Source organism: Drosophila mauritiana, chromosome X, assembly GCF_004382145.1.
Source record: "Drosophila mauritiana strain mau12 chromosome X, ASM438214v1, whole genome shotgun sequence".
NCBI lineage: Eukaryota > Metazoa > Arthropoda > Insecta > Diptera > Drosophilidae > Drosophila > Drosophila mauritiana.
Window position 1 is genome coordinate 1123082 of NC_046672.1, and position 15152 is coordinate 1138233.

The 15152-nt window shown below is 42.7% G+C and overlaps 2 protein-coding genes across 3 annotated transcripts in view; one reads left to right on the forward strand and one right to left on the reverse strand.

The window, feature by feature from the left end:
• Window positions 1-15152, reverse strand: part of LOC117146465 — a 138914-nt gene that overhangs the window by 59982 nt on the left and 63780 nt on the right. Inside the window, exon 1 of one of the 2 annotated variants that reach the window (XM_033312699.1) lies at window positions 1861-2588. The exons of the other annotated variant lie outside the window; for it this stretch is intronic. The gene's annotated coding sequence lies outside the window, so the exon portion shown is untranslated. Of the gene's footprint in view, window positions 1-1860; window positions 2589-15152 lie in introns of those variants that run through there. 2 annotated transcript variants of the gene reach the window in all.
• On the forward strand, window positions 13466-14007 carry LOC117146485. Its single transcript, XM_033312725.1, has one exon. The coding sequence runs from the start codon at window positions 13561-13563 to the stop codon at window positions 13984-13986; it is 426 nt and encodes a 141-aa protein (XP_033168616.1). The 5' UTR covers window positions 13466-13560; the 3' UTR covers window positions 13987-14007.

A 15152-nucleotide genomic window follows, 5' to 3' on the forward strand; every position in this document is an offset into this window, starting at 1 on the left:
AAACAATGACATTGCGTAAGTAAATACTGCATCACATTAAACGGACGATATTGGTTTTACTGTTTATGTAAGAATTTATACATTCTGATTCCATAATTTTTCCATTTGAACTGATTTGGCCAAGCACAGATAATGATGACAACCCTGTCATCGGTCATCGGGAAAAAAGAAACGAAACGAAACATAACAAAACGAATGGTTAAGCCACAGAGCAAATATTGTTCAAAACGAGGAAACCCATTGGATGGCAGAGGGGGACGGAGGGAAATGTTAATGGAGGTAGGATGGATATCATCAACCTGAGAGGTGTCCAACCAGAGTTCTAATCAAAATATCGAACGCTGGTTGCGAAATGCGAAAATGGAAGAAACTGAAGACGATGAAGATGCATAGTGAAAGGACGCCGAAAAGCAAAACGAAACGAAACAAAGCAGAGCAGAGCCACAAAAAAAGTAGCAACTAAATTTGTGGAACCGTTATTATCATGTCGTGTTCGCCCCATCTCCCTCGCCACCTCACGCTGTCTCTCTTGCTCTGTATCTGCCTCTGTCTTTTGACCAGGTCGATTATGAAAGATTCATTTTGCATTAGTGATTGTGCTTTTTGGTGCTATGTTTAGCTATTTGTTTGTATTAAAAACCATCGTTTTACCATTTTGTAGCTTTTACACATTTTTTCTTTTTTGGTCTTTCCTGTTCGGCGATTCGATTCGTTTGCATTAATCCAATTTGTTGTTGCTGCCGGCGATTTGTTGTTATTCAGTGAGTGAAGGTGTTTATGTGTGTGTCTTAGTGCGGGTGCTAATTCAATTAACGGCATTAAACGAGGCAGCTCACTGATATCGATATTTCAGCATAATTGCCTATCGGACTAATTTTATTGATTCGAGTAAAAGTCGTGATAAGTACATTTAACTTTTAATACACTAAATAAAAAATTTGTCTATTGATTAAAGAGCAAAAATATTCCTTGTTAATCGTCTGCGACCTACGAGGAACTTTCGTGGGAGTTAACCAACATACAAGTTAAATAGGAAATTAACAAGCTTGAGGATGTATTTACATATTTCCCCAAGAAATTAGTATATCGCTGTTAAGTGTTTATGTTCCCCCGGCAGGCGGAAAGAATAAAATATAATAAAATAGTTAAATAGTTGGTACAGTCTTAAATCGAGAAAAATAAAACCGAGCAGAATCGAGAGCGAAAGGCAGCTTTCCTGCCGTTGCTCGACCGAGCAAAGTGCAATGCCAACCGCATTTTTATTTATTCTTCATGGCGCCCAGCATATTTACATACCTAGAAAGATATGCGCATGGCCGCCGTTCATTCATCGTTATTTTCTTTATGGCTCATTATGTCAGACTGAATGGTCGGTCACCAACTATTGGAAATGACTTTTTGCGCCCTTTCCCAAACGCTTTTTCCTCAAAGCGCCAACAAATGGATCAGTGGAGCAGAATGGGAAAAGTAGAAAACTGAACTGAGGATGACAATTAACTATTTTCTATGTTCTGCAACTTTCGATTTTACTTTTGAAAAGGGAAGAACGGACAAGAGAGAGAGCAAGTGTGAAATGCGATCAGAAGTGGAATTAGTAGAGGCGTGCAATGCCCGTGTACTACATTTCGAGCCCTCCTCTTGAGTGTAATTTCAAATGAATTGATAACAATTTTACAAGGAATCGATACGATACTCTTTCGCGTTTCCTTTTTTACTTTGTGCGCAATAACAAAAGGGTTCCTTTCTCTCGTGCACTATAAAAAGCATTGGGCACTTGGAAAACGGCTGCGCCTGCGCCATCTCGCTCGCACCCACGCAAACGGAAGGCCAAAGAGAGAACATTTCACTTATTTGACTTACCTCCTCCTTCTCCTTTGACCACTTTTCCAGAGAGCAAGAGAACAGCTGCCCGGTCGATCCTCCTCTCTTCTGGTGCGTGTGCGCAACAACTACAACAACAAGAAGAGATGGAATACTGGAAGCCTGTGCTGCTGCTGCTTCTTCCTTTTCTTCTCTTTTGATGCTGCTCTTTAGTTGTTGTTTCTGCTGGGAATCCGGTTTTTTTTTTCAATTTCTTTCAACTTGCTATTTATTATTTCTTCTTTCTTATTCGCCTCTCCTCTCTTTCTCTAGTTGTTGTATTTTCCAAAATTCAAACAGCACACATCCATCCACTCGAAAAAAATGTAATGATTTCGGTATTACAACAAAAATCGGCACTTAAATTATTCCCTTCTGGGTTTCTTGTCGTATCAAACGATCGATCGTTGAGATAAAAAATGATTATAAACATTCACCAACACACGCGCGCGCTCGAAAGAGAGAGCGATAGTAAGCACGTGAAAACGGTGCCTCCTCTTGCTACCTTCTATCCTTCTATCCTCTTTTGTCCCTGGGGCGAGCCACTAGTTTCAAAACTCCTGCATTTTCGCGGTCATCAAATTTTCCGGCGGGTACAATCACCACAAATCGAGAATCAAAAACTGGCAACTCGTCAGCACAATCGCATGTCCCGAATCGTAAATCGTAAATTTCAGCCACGGAGCGACGCACAACCGCGCGCATTAAAAAATTTTGTCGACTGACGCCAGTCGCGTTTTTCGATGTGACGGCACCGGTTTTCTGCCGCTGCAGTCGAACATCGAACGGGCTCGAACCTGGCAACATGTTCGAAGCCGTGTGTTCAGCCGACATTTGCTGGGCAAGCAACCGATGGTGTTGTCCAATCGAACACCTGGCGCTAGAATATAATCAAATCGAGGGAAAAATCGAGTTTATAGTTTGTATCTATATGTTTGTAACAAAAGCGATTTTCCGGGCAGATGAACCGCTTTGTATGAAATAAGCAGTCATATCATCTGTAATCCATATCATCTGTATTTTGCACTGCAACTAGTGCTATGACGGCTTGAAAAGCGCCAAATAGCCGGGAGTTCGATAGCCGTCGTGCCAACACTCTGCTCCGTTGCTCCAACCAAGCGCCTTGTTGTTGCTCGTCGCAACGGCGGACGCGTGCGCAAGCGCAGCGGCCGGTTTCAAGCGCAACAGTTTGGTTAGTGCGGAGTGCTCGGAGTCGCGAGGCGTCGAGCAGGTTCGCTGCTCGGGGAATCTATGTATGTTAAGTTAACATTTGCTTTTGGCCACAGCTATTAATAATTGGCCAAGGCACAATACAACAAATCGAAAACAAATAGTTCGATATATGAACTTGCCTATAATGGATATGACTTCAGCACGGGGGTGCGAGCGGGATGGCGCTTGCTTCGAGTGCGTAGCGCGCATTTTAATTACTTTGATCATTTTTTTCTGTTTTAAACAAAAGTATTTTTGATTTGATGTTCATTCTCATTCCAAGTGAATGAAATGACTAATTTGCACCGAAATCACCAAACCGATGCGTCAATATACACGATATCTAGTGTTTCTACAACTTCGAGGGTATATAATATGCGGATTGAATATTCTCTCCTTCTCTTCGCTTTTTGCACTTGACTTTGAAACACTACGCGTACTGGTTTCCATAAATGTTGTGTAATTAAGCGCGCATTGCATCCCAATTGGCTGTTAAATTTGAATGCGGCTGAAACGAGACTACAACACTGTTCGCTGACCTTCGAGGGGAGGCCCCCCAGCACCAACTGCTGCCCCCCAAGGTCAAGGTCAACCTGGCCAACCGCCAATAGCTTCGCTTTGCGTATGGAGTTCTTTGTTGCGTTTTTGTTTGACCTGCTCTTCACTTGAGCCGCCTCAAGTGTGTAAAGCAAAAGTGCGCAATGTCGAGCATCAACGTTTTGGAAGCAAGTTTCGATATATGTATGTAAATATGTATATGTACCATATGTACCCTATATTTGCCAATCGCTTGTTTGCCACTAAACGTTTTGCCCGCCAACTTTCGTTTCACTTTAATTCACTTTCCAGATCAGTCAGCAGCATATGGTGCTTTTGTTGTCCTGATGTATTTTGGTAAGATCCAAAGAACATAAGGCGGCTTCCTCCTTGCAATTGATGTTGATTTCCCCCTCGCATGTCCCTCGAAAGGTAAAAGTAAAAAGTCAATAATAATGCCAGTTAGTCACTGGATGAGCGCCAAAGCCCCAGGCAAGTGAGCCCCGCCCAGCCTGGGTCCTTTGCTTTTGGCCAGGTGAAAACTTAGAAAGATCATTATGCCGGCAATTACCTTTATGAGGATGTCGCTTTCTCGCTCTCGCTTTCCTATTAATCCTTATCTGCACTTTGCAAGCCCTTCATTGACAGTTATAATTACTTTAATGATGATTTCAGCTTCAGTTGACTTGCGGTGGAAAATGAGGGGAAACGTGGGCAAAATCGTGTGGAAATTCGAGGGCGAAATGGGAAGGGGGAGGGGAAAGGGAAAGGGTGCTGCAGTGTCTTTGTTTGCGAGCGCTTAAAATGCAATTATGCATTTCGGATCGAAAAGTGGCAGCAGGACTTTCGTTGGCTGGCTGAAAAATAAATTTAATTGCAATGCGCTGGCAAATCGAATTAAACAGTGTAAAAAGAACAACAAGTGCCACGCAAAACAAAAACAAAAGCAAAAATGCGGAAAACAAAAGGACATTGCTGGAACACCAAGCTTTTCCCCGGCGGCAGCGCCATCCAATTGAATATATTAATGCAAATTAACCCATTAATGTCTGCCAATTTCAGGCAGCAAAGGGGACTTAATCCGAAAAGAGCTGGAAGAAGCAAACTGACCATTATCCCAAGGGAACTCGCGCTGAGAAAATTAAAGCTGTTCCGCACATCGCATGTAGTTGTATTTCATTTGGGGCGGCCAATTCAATTGCAGTAAATAAGACCCTGGTGTTCAACTCGGAATCCTTTTCCTCAAGTATCACTTTGGTTTTTTCCTAGAATTTTCCTAGAATTTTCCAGCTCTCTCTCTCTCTCTGTCATCCTGCTGTAATTGCCCAGCCCGGGAACGGCTGTGGAAAAGGAATGCGCCTCTACGCGAAATCCCTTGGCACGATGCCTACAATTATTCAATTAAAAAAATGTCACCCACTGTTGTGACGCCCACAACTTTTGGCCAAGCAAATTTAGAGGGGTTACGAATGGGCGTGGCTGACAACAATGTTGGCAGCTGCATGGAAAACTTGGGAAACTTTTTAAGTGACTTCTAATAGCGAATTATAATGCAGCCAGCGGAGAGGATAAGACAAGGGTTAAGGAAAATGGTCCGAGAAGGCGGCCGCTTTTCACTGCACTGTGGGCGGCATAAGTGGGCGTGGAAATGGAGGAGCTGCGAAAAGTTCAGGTCTAAAACTTGACAACGACAACTTCATTGAGGAGTAGAGGCAAGGGAAGCGCGGGTGGAAAATAAGTGGCAAAGTCGGGGGATGTGGAAGCCACACACATGTCGCAGCGATAGACCGAGCTGGGGATGCACTAGCCTAAGACCGGAAGTGGGGGAGAAATTTTAACAAAGTTAGTTAGTTTCTTCCTTCCTGCTTCCTTGCTGCTCTGGCCGACGCTCAGATACACTAAATTCATTCATCACGACTTTCAAGGTATCTTTTTTTGTTCGCAAAATAGCCGCAATGATCGCCAACCTATCGGATATTATTATATTACATAATATAATGAGGAATGATTAAAAATCTAAATGTTGTCGACGTGTGATGGCTCTCCCTGGCAATATCGTCTTCATTATGCCCCAAAATCTACATTTTCACGATTTCGGAGACCGCAAAAAGTTGCTCGTTTTAATGAATTATGCGTACATTGATAATAATTTCCTGGTTAGCATCTGAGTCAAGTGCCATCCTCCGTCTCTGTCCGCCCAGTTATGGCCTTTTTGGCAATAACCAGGAGAGCAACACGATCCCGCCCACTTTCCACCCCCTTTCCAACCCACCTGAAAAGCTTGAGGGGCGTAGAAGCGTGTTGCTGTCTGCACTAATATAAAAGTTTCGTGCACTTTTAATAAGGCTGCGTTTATGATGACAGCGCTAAAAACAACAAAAACCAAGAAAATGCAAGGATGCTGCGAGGAACGGGCGGAAAATTCCATGGCAATGGAATTCCGCTTTTCTTGCATGAACTGCATATGACGACAGTGTCAAAAAGTCGACAGCGAGGCGAAAAACTTTTTTGGCACTACGGAAAACTGTGTGGAGGGGGGGATTTTTGCAAAAAGAAGGACAAATAAAAGGAATCCGAAAGTGGCTAATAGCAAGAAGAAAGCAAAAATTAGGGCTATGCTGGAATTAATTCGATGTAAAGTTTTCCCACAAGGTAGTTATTCATAATTCATATTAAGATATGACAGATTTAAAAGGAATTTCGTTTATGCGCACGCTGTGAGCCTGCTATCTACAACTACATACATACATATAACGATAATTATGAACATTTAAAAATCGATGTAAAGTTTTCGTAATAATATTTGCAAGCTTTCCCCATGAACTGACGAACATTCGACGGACATTCATGGGGGAAATTCATGTCCTGCTCCTCCTGCGGCTTGCAACTCCTGCCTTTGCGGCCACTCTTCTTCTAATTGAGTTGTTTCCTCTGGTTGTTGCATTTAATCGCATTAAATTTGCCTCAAAGGAGAGTGGACCGAGGTCCCTGTACAGTGGAGCATCCTGCCTGCGGACGGATGTGGATGTGGATGTGGCGGACACACGGGGAATGCCACACCACGCCACTTAAAGCCAAGCCCGAATTGGAATTGGAGCCAGTCAATGGTATTTTAATAGAGGCTAATGGGCATTTTAATTGCTGTGCAAGGCCGCAAAATGGGTGGCCACACGTGGGTGGGGATGGGTGGTGGATGAAGATGGAGGGAAAGCGCAATAAAAGTCACACGTAGAGGGAACGAAAGAGAGGGCGAGCGAGAGAGACAGATAGAGATAGAGCGACAAGGAACAAAGACGAGAAGCGAGGTTTATCTTTATGAATATCGCGACACTTTATGAAGGCCCCCGAAACGACATCAGCGATAAAAACAGTGAAACGTGTCCAGTGGAAAGGAGAAAATGGTGCGGGAGTGTCACGTATCCGACAGATGCGACAGACGGACGGAGAGACAAAGATACAGATACGTACACAGATACAGATGCAGATACATGGCCTCGTGTCTGGGTTCCAGTTCCATTTGTAGATCTGAGTCTCTTTTTGGCAATCTGGGTCGAATGCCTTTCCTTTCCCCGTTTCGCCAGCTCTTTTGTCTAAGCTTCTGTTCTCGTTCTCAAACGCGCGTTTCTCCATCGCTCAATCTTAATTGATTGGATTGAGTGACCGCGAGGCGATTAGTAAAAGGTTTGACACACTTAACACTCCGTGATTGATGGCTCGGTCTCGTGGCAATGCTTGCCAAAATATTATATTTATGGACCACAGTCAGCCGCAAACGAGGGCGATGTTTCCCGATCTGCGGTTCAATGTACAATTACATTTTTCGAATTTTCAACCCTATCTGTCCCCTTCCATCCGCTCCGCCCCACTTTTGTTATACAACTACGAACTAAGTGGCCAACAGTGGCAACGAATTGGATGTCATCATCGCCACCGCCACCTTTAACTGCAACTGCAACCGAAATGCGGCAGAAGCAACGCAAGCTGCCTCGTGATCAGAGGTCTCCATTGCCCAACCGCCGGGAGCAGGGGCGGCGGAAACAAGCGCCCAAGTGGGGTTTAACTGGGAGTACAACTTAAACTTCCCATTGAGCACGTCTCGTTGTAAACACTCTGCTCGTTTTCGTACGAAGAATGCAAATAATTGTTGCTTTAAACGACTTTATTTTATGTCAAAGATATCTGAACTTTCCCTTTCATATATTTGCACTAGAAGGAAATAAAAAAAAATGTATGTTGGGGATGGAGGTGAAACTACTCCTACAGTTTGTTATTAGTTGGTATTTATCATAGTGGCTTTGACTAAGTTTAGGCTGCTACCTCTGGCAATTGAAACATACAATTTATAAAGAGACAGCACCGTACAGTAGCCATCGGTAGCAAAGCGGCAAGTGGCAAGTGGCAAGTGGCAAGTATGGGTTAAGCAAGTGGGACTGTGGAGCCGAAGCTGCCGCACCTGAAGATGATAATGAGGATCCCAAAACCGAAAGGCGATAACGATGATGATGCAACGTGTTTCCTGATTTCGCCATTGCCTCCGAATTCACCCCTAGTAGCAAAGTTTTCGCTTAATTATAGATATTGGCCTATTCAGTGACAAGAAGATTTGTCTTCTCTTTTTTTCTGCCCTTTTCCATGATTACATATGCTTTGGCTTCTTCTCAACTCCAAACGGAAAATGACAAAAGCTTTTTGGGGGGAAAACTGAGTGCAAGTTTGAGTTCACTTTTGTCGTGGAGTGTTAATGGGAAATTGAAAACCCATTTGCTGATTAATTTCTCATAAAAAAAACCAAAACCAAGCAGTAGCAGAAGAAAAACATTTACCTAAATGAACTTTTCCATCTGTTTGAATACTGCCGTTGTTGTTGTTGCTCTCTGCAAAAGTTTTCCATTTTCCGTTTTCAGTTTTCAACTGAGTTCGTTGTTTGTTTGCTGTTTGTCGCTTCGCTTTTGTCGCTTTGCTTGACAAAAAAAAGTTGGTAAAATGTTTTCGCATTCGTTTCCTAGTTTTCTAGTTTTATTTATGCCCTCCATTCATTCTGTCACCTCTGTTCCACGGCAAGGATATTACCAGAGCTTAGGTATCTTAAAGCCGCGAGGGGATTCAAAAGTATCCCACTTGATCCGTTCTAAAAAAGAAAAGTGCATCTATGGCGAACATTTATCACTTTGTTTGCATTTCGATGTTTGGGCTAAGATAGTTTCAAACGAACAGATGATAAAAAGGTCGCTATATTATTTGGGCAACTTATACCAGGAGCTCTAATAATTTCTCGCTATATAGAGCATTCCGATCTCGACTGGAGAAATGTTGTCCCTTTTGCCTCTCGCTCTGGTGACACAAAACTTTTCTGTGTGCCTAATCAACTGTCCAAATCGGTGGAAGACCTTTCCATCCATCCTGCCTTTAGGAATGGATTATTCAGAAGAACCTGCAGTTGGAACAGGAATTCGAAGTCCCGAATCCAGCAGAAACGCATGACTCCCACGAGTTTGGTTGTGCGTATGTCTGTCCGTCAAACTGTCCGCTTGTCTGCTTGTCCGCCAGTTTGTCCGCATGTTCCGCAGTCTTCGGCTTCACTTTGCCTTGCACCTTGTGCGACAGCGATGTCTGTGAAAACTTGGATTTGTTTTCACTCTAGTGTGGAATGTGAAGAAGTAACGCAAATAAAAACAAATACAGCAACAAATTCGGGAACTTGTACTGTGAATCGTTCGCATATCTGCGAAATGTCCCCATCGCCGTGCTCTCATCCCTGTATGCAAAATGCAAAAGTTTAGCCAGTAAATCTTTGCAAGTGGCACATAAACTTTGCCAAAGAAACTTTTTTCGCTCCAAAGTTCCCCCAGTGCAGAGATCTAGAAAAAAATGATACAGTGCCAAGAAGTGAAACGAGGAGGGGCTGAAGGAAGGCAGAGTGCCAAGGAAAGTTTCACAGAAGGCAAAGAGCATTGCCAAAAGCGGCTCATAGGCCACGAATTGTGATTTATGACCTGGCAATGATGTGGAGCAGAAGGGGGGATGCGTTCCTCAGGTTATCCGCTCCTGGAGGCTCTATAGTCCGTCTTATCAGCGTGTGCCCCACAGTACTGGACTTCCGCTTTCGAATGGAAGATAATGGAGTTTGCAAAACCGAAATTACGAATTTGGTAAGTAAGCTACCTTCTTGGACACAGACTTAGCTAAAGTGATATTTCAAATGAATCCCATTAGACCCATTCGATTTGCAAATCTGGGAAAGACCCTACCTGCGAGTTAAGCAATCAATGGCTCATCGATGGCAATTGGTATTGCAGCCAGAGTTGCGAGGCTTTGCCTTAACCCCTTAACCCCTACCATCTTATCCCGTCAACCGTTGGCAGCTGCAGTTTTGGTGCACCTCTTGGGCGCCAAAAATCGGTGTGGTGTTGTAATTAAGCCAGAGCTAGTGCTTTGGGCCCTCAAGTGGCGACCTGAAGCGCCGAAGTCATCGGTTGCGCCACCTCCTCCGCACCACTTGGCAGCAACACCATCGGCATCTCCACCTGACAACTACCAAGGTCTGGCGGCTGTCTGTCATGAGGTCGCCTTGTCAGACCATTGACGAGTGATATGAATGCCCGGTGTTGAAGAATATCGCAGTGATGTCTAAAATCGTTTAAAACACTTTACAAATCTTGGTGGTTTATATACACGTTTTTAGAGCGTGTCCAATAATTTTATCCAACATATATATGCAATATTTAGCTTTAGCTTTTAAGCAGCCAGTTCGACAGCACTGAACTAGAGTCCATAGATATTGTGAACTGGGCTACAATCTCAATTTGAAATAGGTGACCCCGACACACAATCGCCTCAGATCATCTTCAGCGTCATCATCATTAGGCCTACGCACAATCATTGGATAAACCTGGAAAAGGGGGCTTATCGCCGCTTGCCTATCAGCGGTTTCAACTAATTGTCGAATCCGATTTCAGCTCTTAGCTCTCAGCTCTTTATGTCCAAGCGCAGGGGAAGAGGCGAGGAGTCGGAGGAAACAGGGTGTTAATTTCAGACCCGATTAGGCCGCAGTCAAAATAATTGCGGAAGAGGGCTTAGAGGGGTTAAACAATGATTGGGGTCAGCTTGTTGAAGGTTTTCTAATGGGCAGATGTCATTCGTCCAACGTTTTTCATAGCATGTTTCATTATACACATATGTATGTATTACATATGCGTTTATTGCTTGATGTAACCAAAGACACTAGAATAACAAGATATGTAACGGCCATACATTGGTTAGGCACTACGCAGCCACTTTTTTGATGAAGGCCAAAATTGCTCTCTTTCCGCTTGCATACGGTGAGAGCGTAAGAAATATAAAAATAGAATTTGCTTGCTTGTGTGAGTAAAAACAAGAGACGAGAACGCGTATATGTGTGCGTGTTGTGCTAGAAGACGATTTTCGGGGCGAAATCAATTCTGTATGCGTAGAAAAGAGCTGTTCGCTGTAGCGCTCTCCGCTCACTCGCTCTCGAACAAAAATTCGAGAGAGCCTGGAGCCACCTCTAGAGCCACGGCGAAAAAAACGTGTGCCAAAAATTCGTATGGCGTATCGCATATTGTTATTGTAGTGTCTTTGGTTACATCAAGCAATAAACGCATATGTAATACATATATATTTAAACTTGTTATTCTAGTGTCTTTGATGTAACTGATAATACAAATGAGTAGCCCAAGCCAATAAGTTTGGGGGATAAAGCAACCAATATAGGGTTCTGGGTCACCTTTCCTCCTCGCAATTTCATTGAAAACACCATTTTTCTTGCTGCTTTCTTGCTTGCTCCACAGCCCCAACCTTTTCTTTCACCATCAGCCACACGCTTCTGCTTCTTTCATTCCCAAAATGAAGCATAAATCGCTTTAGCACTTTCGCATAATTTTCAATATCGCACCAATAAAAAACGGCCAGGGGGTGACGAGAGGGAGGTGTTTGGTGGCCAGGGGGGGTTGCTACGCGGGCGGGATTGACAGAAAATTGGAAAAAATAACTCTTCCCGCTCAGAACACACGCTACAGATTGCCATTAGCACCTTGCTTACCTGTGCTCCCTACCACTCCCCCACCATTCCACTCACCCACTGCTGTTCCACACATACCGCACCACCCCCCTCTTCAGGTGCAAGATTTATGTGCCATGTGCCGAGGGTCTTTTTTTTTGGTAAGAGGGTTTCAGAAGGGATGTTAAGGGCCCGGCAATATGCTAAAAATGTGCTTTTGCATTGCAATTTTCCCCAGCCCTCGCCCGGTTTCTTCCCTGCATAGCTTATGATCATATTTTCCCCGTTTGCTATTTTTTCTGTTGTTGCTAAAAGCAATCAAAACTTTTTCATTTACAGACTCCGAGGGCAAGCACGCCGGAATTCATTCACCATATATATTTTATAAATTTCCTTGGTGTTGGAGTCAACATGGATTGGCACGGCACGGCAAACGGTGGCAGAATCATTTTCGGGCTGGGGACATTGATTAAATAAATATCGGGAAGATGTGATTTATGTTCCACATCCCCCCCATAGCCAACGTATGATGCGTCGAAAACGATTAAAGTAGTTTATATTCGAAATGACTGAGGCTTGATATTTCAAATTTCAGAGATTCAATACTTTACCCTGAGGTCTCCCAATACCTAAGGTTGACAATCGATTGGCGACTGCATGGCTCAATCAAAGTTCAAAGTAGACCTGTGACCACCACCTTGTCAGCCGCGATTTCCCCATCCGGAGAACTTGGCAACCTGGCAACTATCGCATCCCATCCCAATATTTCACTTCTATTTCACTAAAAACTGTGTGTTTTGCTCTTGCAGCATTGGATACCGCACTTTTTGCGATACATAAACGTGGCTGCAATTTATGCGCCCATGCCGACAGTTGCGCCACCGCAGAGCACACCCCCTCTATAAAGGTGACCCTAAGTCCCCCGTCGCCACCGCCACGCCGCCCTCTAGTAAAACGGCACCAGAAAAGCGCGGACTGCCAAACCAATTTCAAACTCGCAATATAAACACATAAATCCTGGCCACTGATACACACAGATTCCGTTGCAAGAGGGGGTCCACCAATATTCACGGGGAAGGGGTGTGTTCCCAGCGAGGGGTTTGTCTGTCCAACTTTTGCTTACCGGTCAGGCTAACAAACAACAACGACAACTGGGTTAGACGCCTCTGCCCTGCCATTTTCCATGCACACAGTGGCGGCAACGAAAATAGCATTGCAGTTATGAGTTCAAAATCGAGGTAACAAACACTGTTTCATATATATACCCGTTATTCGTAGAGTAAAAGGGTATACTAGATTAGTTGAAAACGATGTAACAGGCAGAAGGAAGCGTCTCCGTAGATCTCACGGATTATAAAAGCAAGAATGTTGAGACTATCATAAGCAAGCAGCTTACAAGCAGCTACACGCATAGACGCAGCGCAATTTGTTTCCAATTTGTAAATTTCTATCGATTTTAAAAAAGTACTTTTTGATGCCCGAAAACCGCCTTTTTTTCTCATTAAATTCTCCAATATTTATCGATATGCAGGGAAAATTATGAACTTTCCCGTTCTGACATCTACTAGCTGAGTAACGGGTATCTGATAGTAGGGGAACTCGACGAAAGCCTGTACTACCTTGCTTCAAAAGCATTGTTTTTGGCGTGGGATCATTGAAGTATGGCAATTTGACCCTTAAACCAGATCTAGAGAAAGATGGAGAACATCATTTAAAACTAGCTAGAGATGCAGCCAAATATTATTCCAATTATTAACAGTTAGATAACAGCCAAAGACTACCACACTATTATAGTAATTTTCAGCATCGTTATATCTGGTAACACTTGCAAACGTCAAATTTTGGACAATCATCCGGAAAAACAATAGGAAAGGAAACACTTTGTACATTTTAGACAATCATTCAACAGAGTGAAAATAAAGTCAAAAGATATAATGTCTGGAAGTGATATTGCGGGAATTGAACTCATCAGTGGACCGACTGGTCTGAAGAGCAGGATCTTTGTGAGAAACCTACCGGTTTGCACCCGCCAGGAGCTGGCTTACCTCTGCTTGCCCTTCGGCGAAATCCTTGGCTCGCTGGTCGACAATGACCATGGGTTTATCCAGTTTGCTAGGGAGAGCGAGGCCAAGCTCGCCATAGAGGCGCTCGACCATACTACCTTCAAATCGAAGGTTATCCTTGTTTCGAACGCCAGCTTTCGTTCACTCATGGCCAGTTCCTTAGGCCATGCTCCCCCGGCGCCGATGATGATCGAGTGGTCTGATGAGGATGAGTTCGATGAGGACGATGATGACTCGGGAAGCGATGACGAAGATGGCCATGTCTACACGCAGATGCATTATGCAGATTTTCTATGAGCACTCTCAATAAAGTGTATTACAGCTTAATACAGCCAGTTCTTTTCTATTATTACTACGCGTTATTCGTAGAGCTAAAGGGTATTCTAGATTCGTTTAAAAATATGTTACAAGTAGAAGAAACTACAGGATGCGCAACGCCATACGAATTTTTGTCACACGTTTTTTTCGCCGTGGCTCTAGATGTGGCTCCAGGCTCTCTCGAATTTTTGTTCGAGAGCGAGAGAGCGGAGTGAACAGCTCTTTTCTACGCATACAGTGATAGCAGACAACTGTATGTGTGCACACGTATTCTCATGCATTGTAAATTTGACAAAATATGCCCTTCACCTTAGAAGTTCGTTGCCTTTAAATCCATATTATTTTTTTTATTAATTAGCACCATGCGAAAAATTCTTGTTTGGCATTGCCTTAACGTTATTATTATTTAATTAAAGCTTGGAAATAGTAATAGCCGAATCGTAATATCACAGAATAAATTTGAAAAATGACTTTACAGTAGAATATTTGTCATTAGAGTATTCAGCGTGCGACGTGTGAAAAATTATTAAGGCAATGATTGTCGAGTGAGTGCTTGTGACCGCACTTCGTGTCTCCAGATATGACTTTTGCAATAAATAGTTTTCATATTTTTATTTATTTTATACATTTTTATTTTCTAATACGTATTATTTTTATGAAATAATTATTTCTCAATGTAATGCCTTTTTTTTTGATAATTTATGTTTAATTTCCTTTGTATTTGCTTTAATTATTTAGTATATTTATTAAGTCATATGACTTAATATGATGGATCTAAAAGATCCATTTTTATTATTTTAAATGCGCATTATATTCAGTTGTTTTTCAGTTTCATATATTTTTTTTTGTCTATCGAATTTGATTTTTTTGAAAAGCTCGCACTTTTGGGTGGGAAGAAAAAGGTCTAATAAATATAGGACCCCATTACAATTGTAATGGCCTCCTCGTGGTGTTTCCTGGGTACCGAATATTACACATTTTACACATAATTAATTAACATAACATAATATAAATAAAATATAAATATGTAAAAAATATATTATGTAAATATAAAAACTTTAAAACTATAATAGTCAGGGCGTGAATTTTTAATTATTATTTTATATCATCATAATGCTAAGAAATTGGCCACAACTCCAAATATG

Excerpts from the sequence above, each read along its gene's own strand:
- LOC117146485 (XM_033312725.1), top strand. The coding sequence starts at position 13,561 with ATGTCTGGAAGTGATATTGCGGGAATTGAACTCATCAGTGGACCGACT.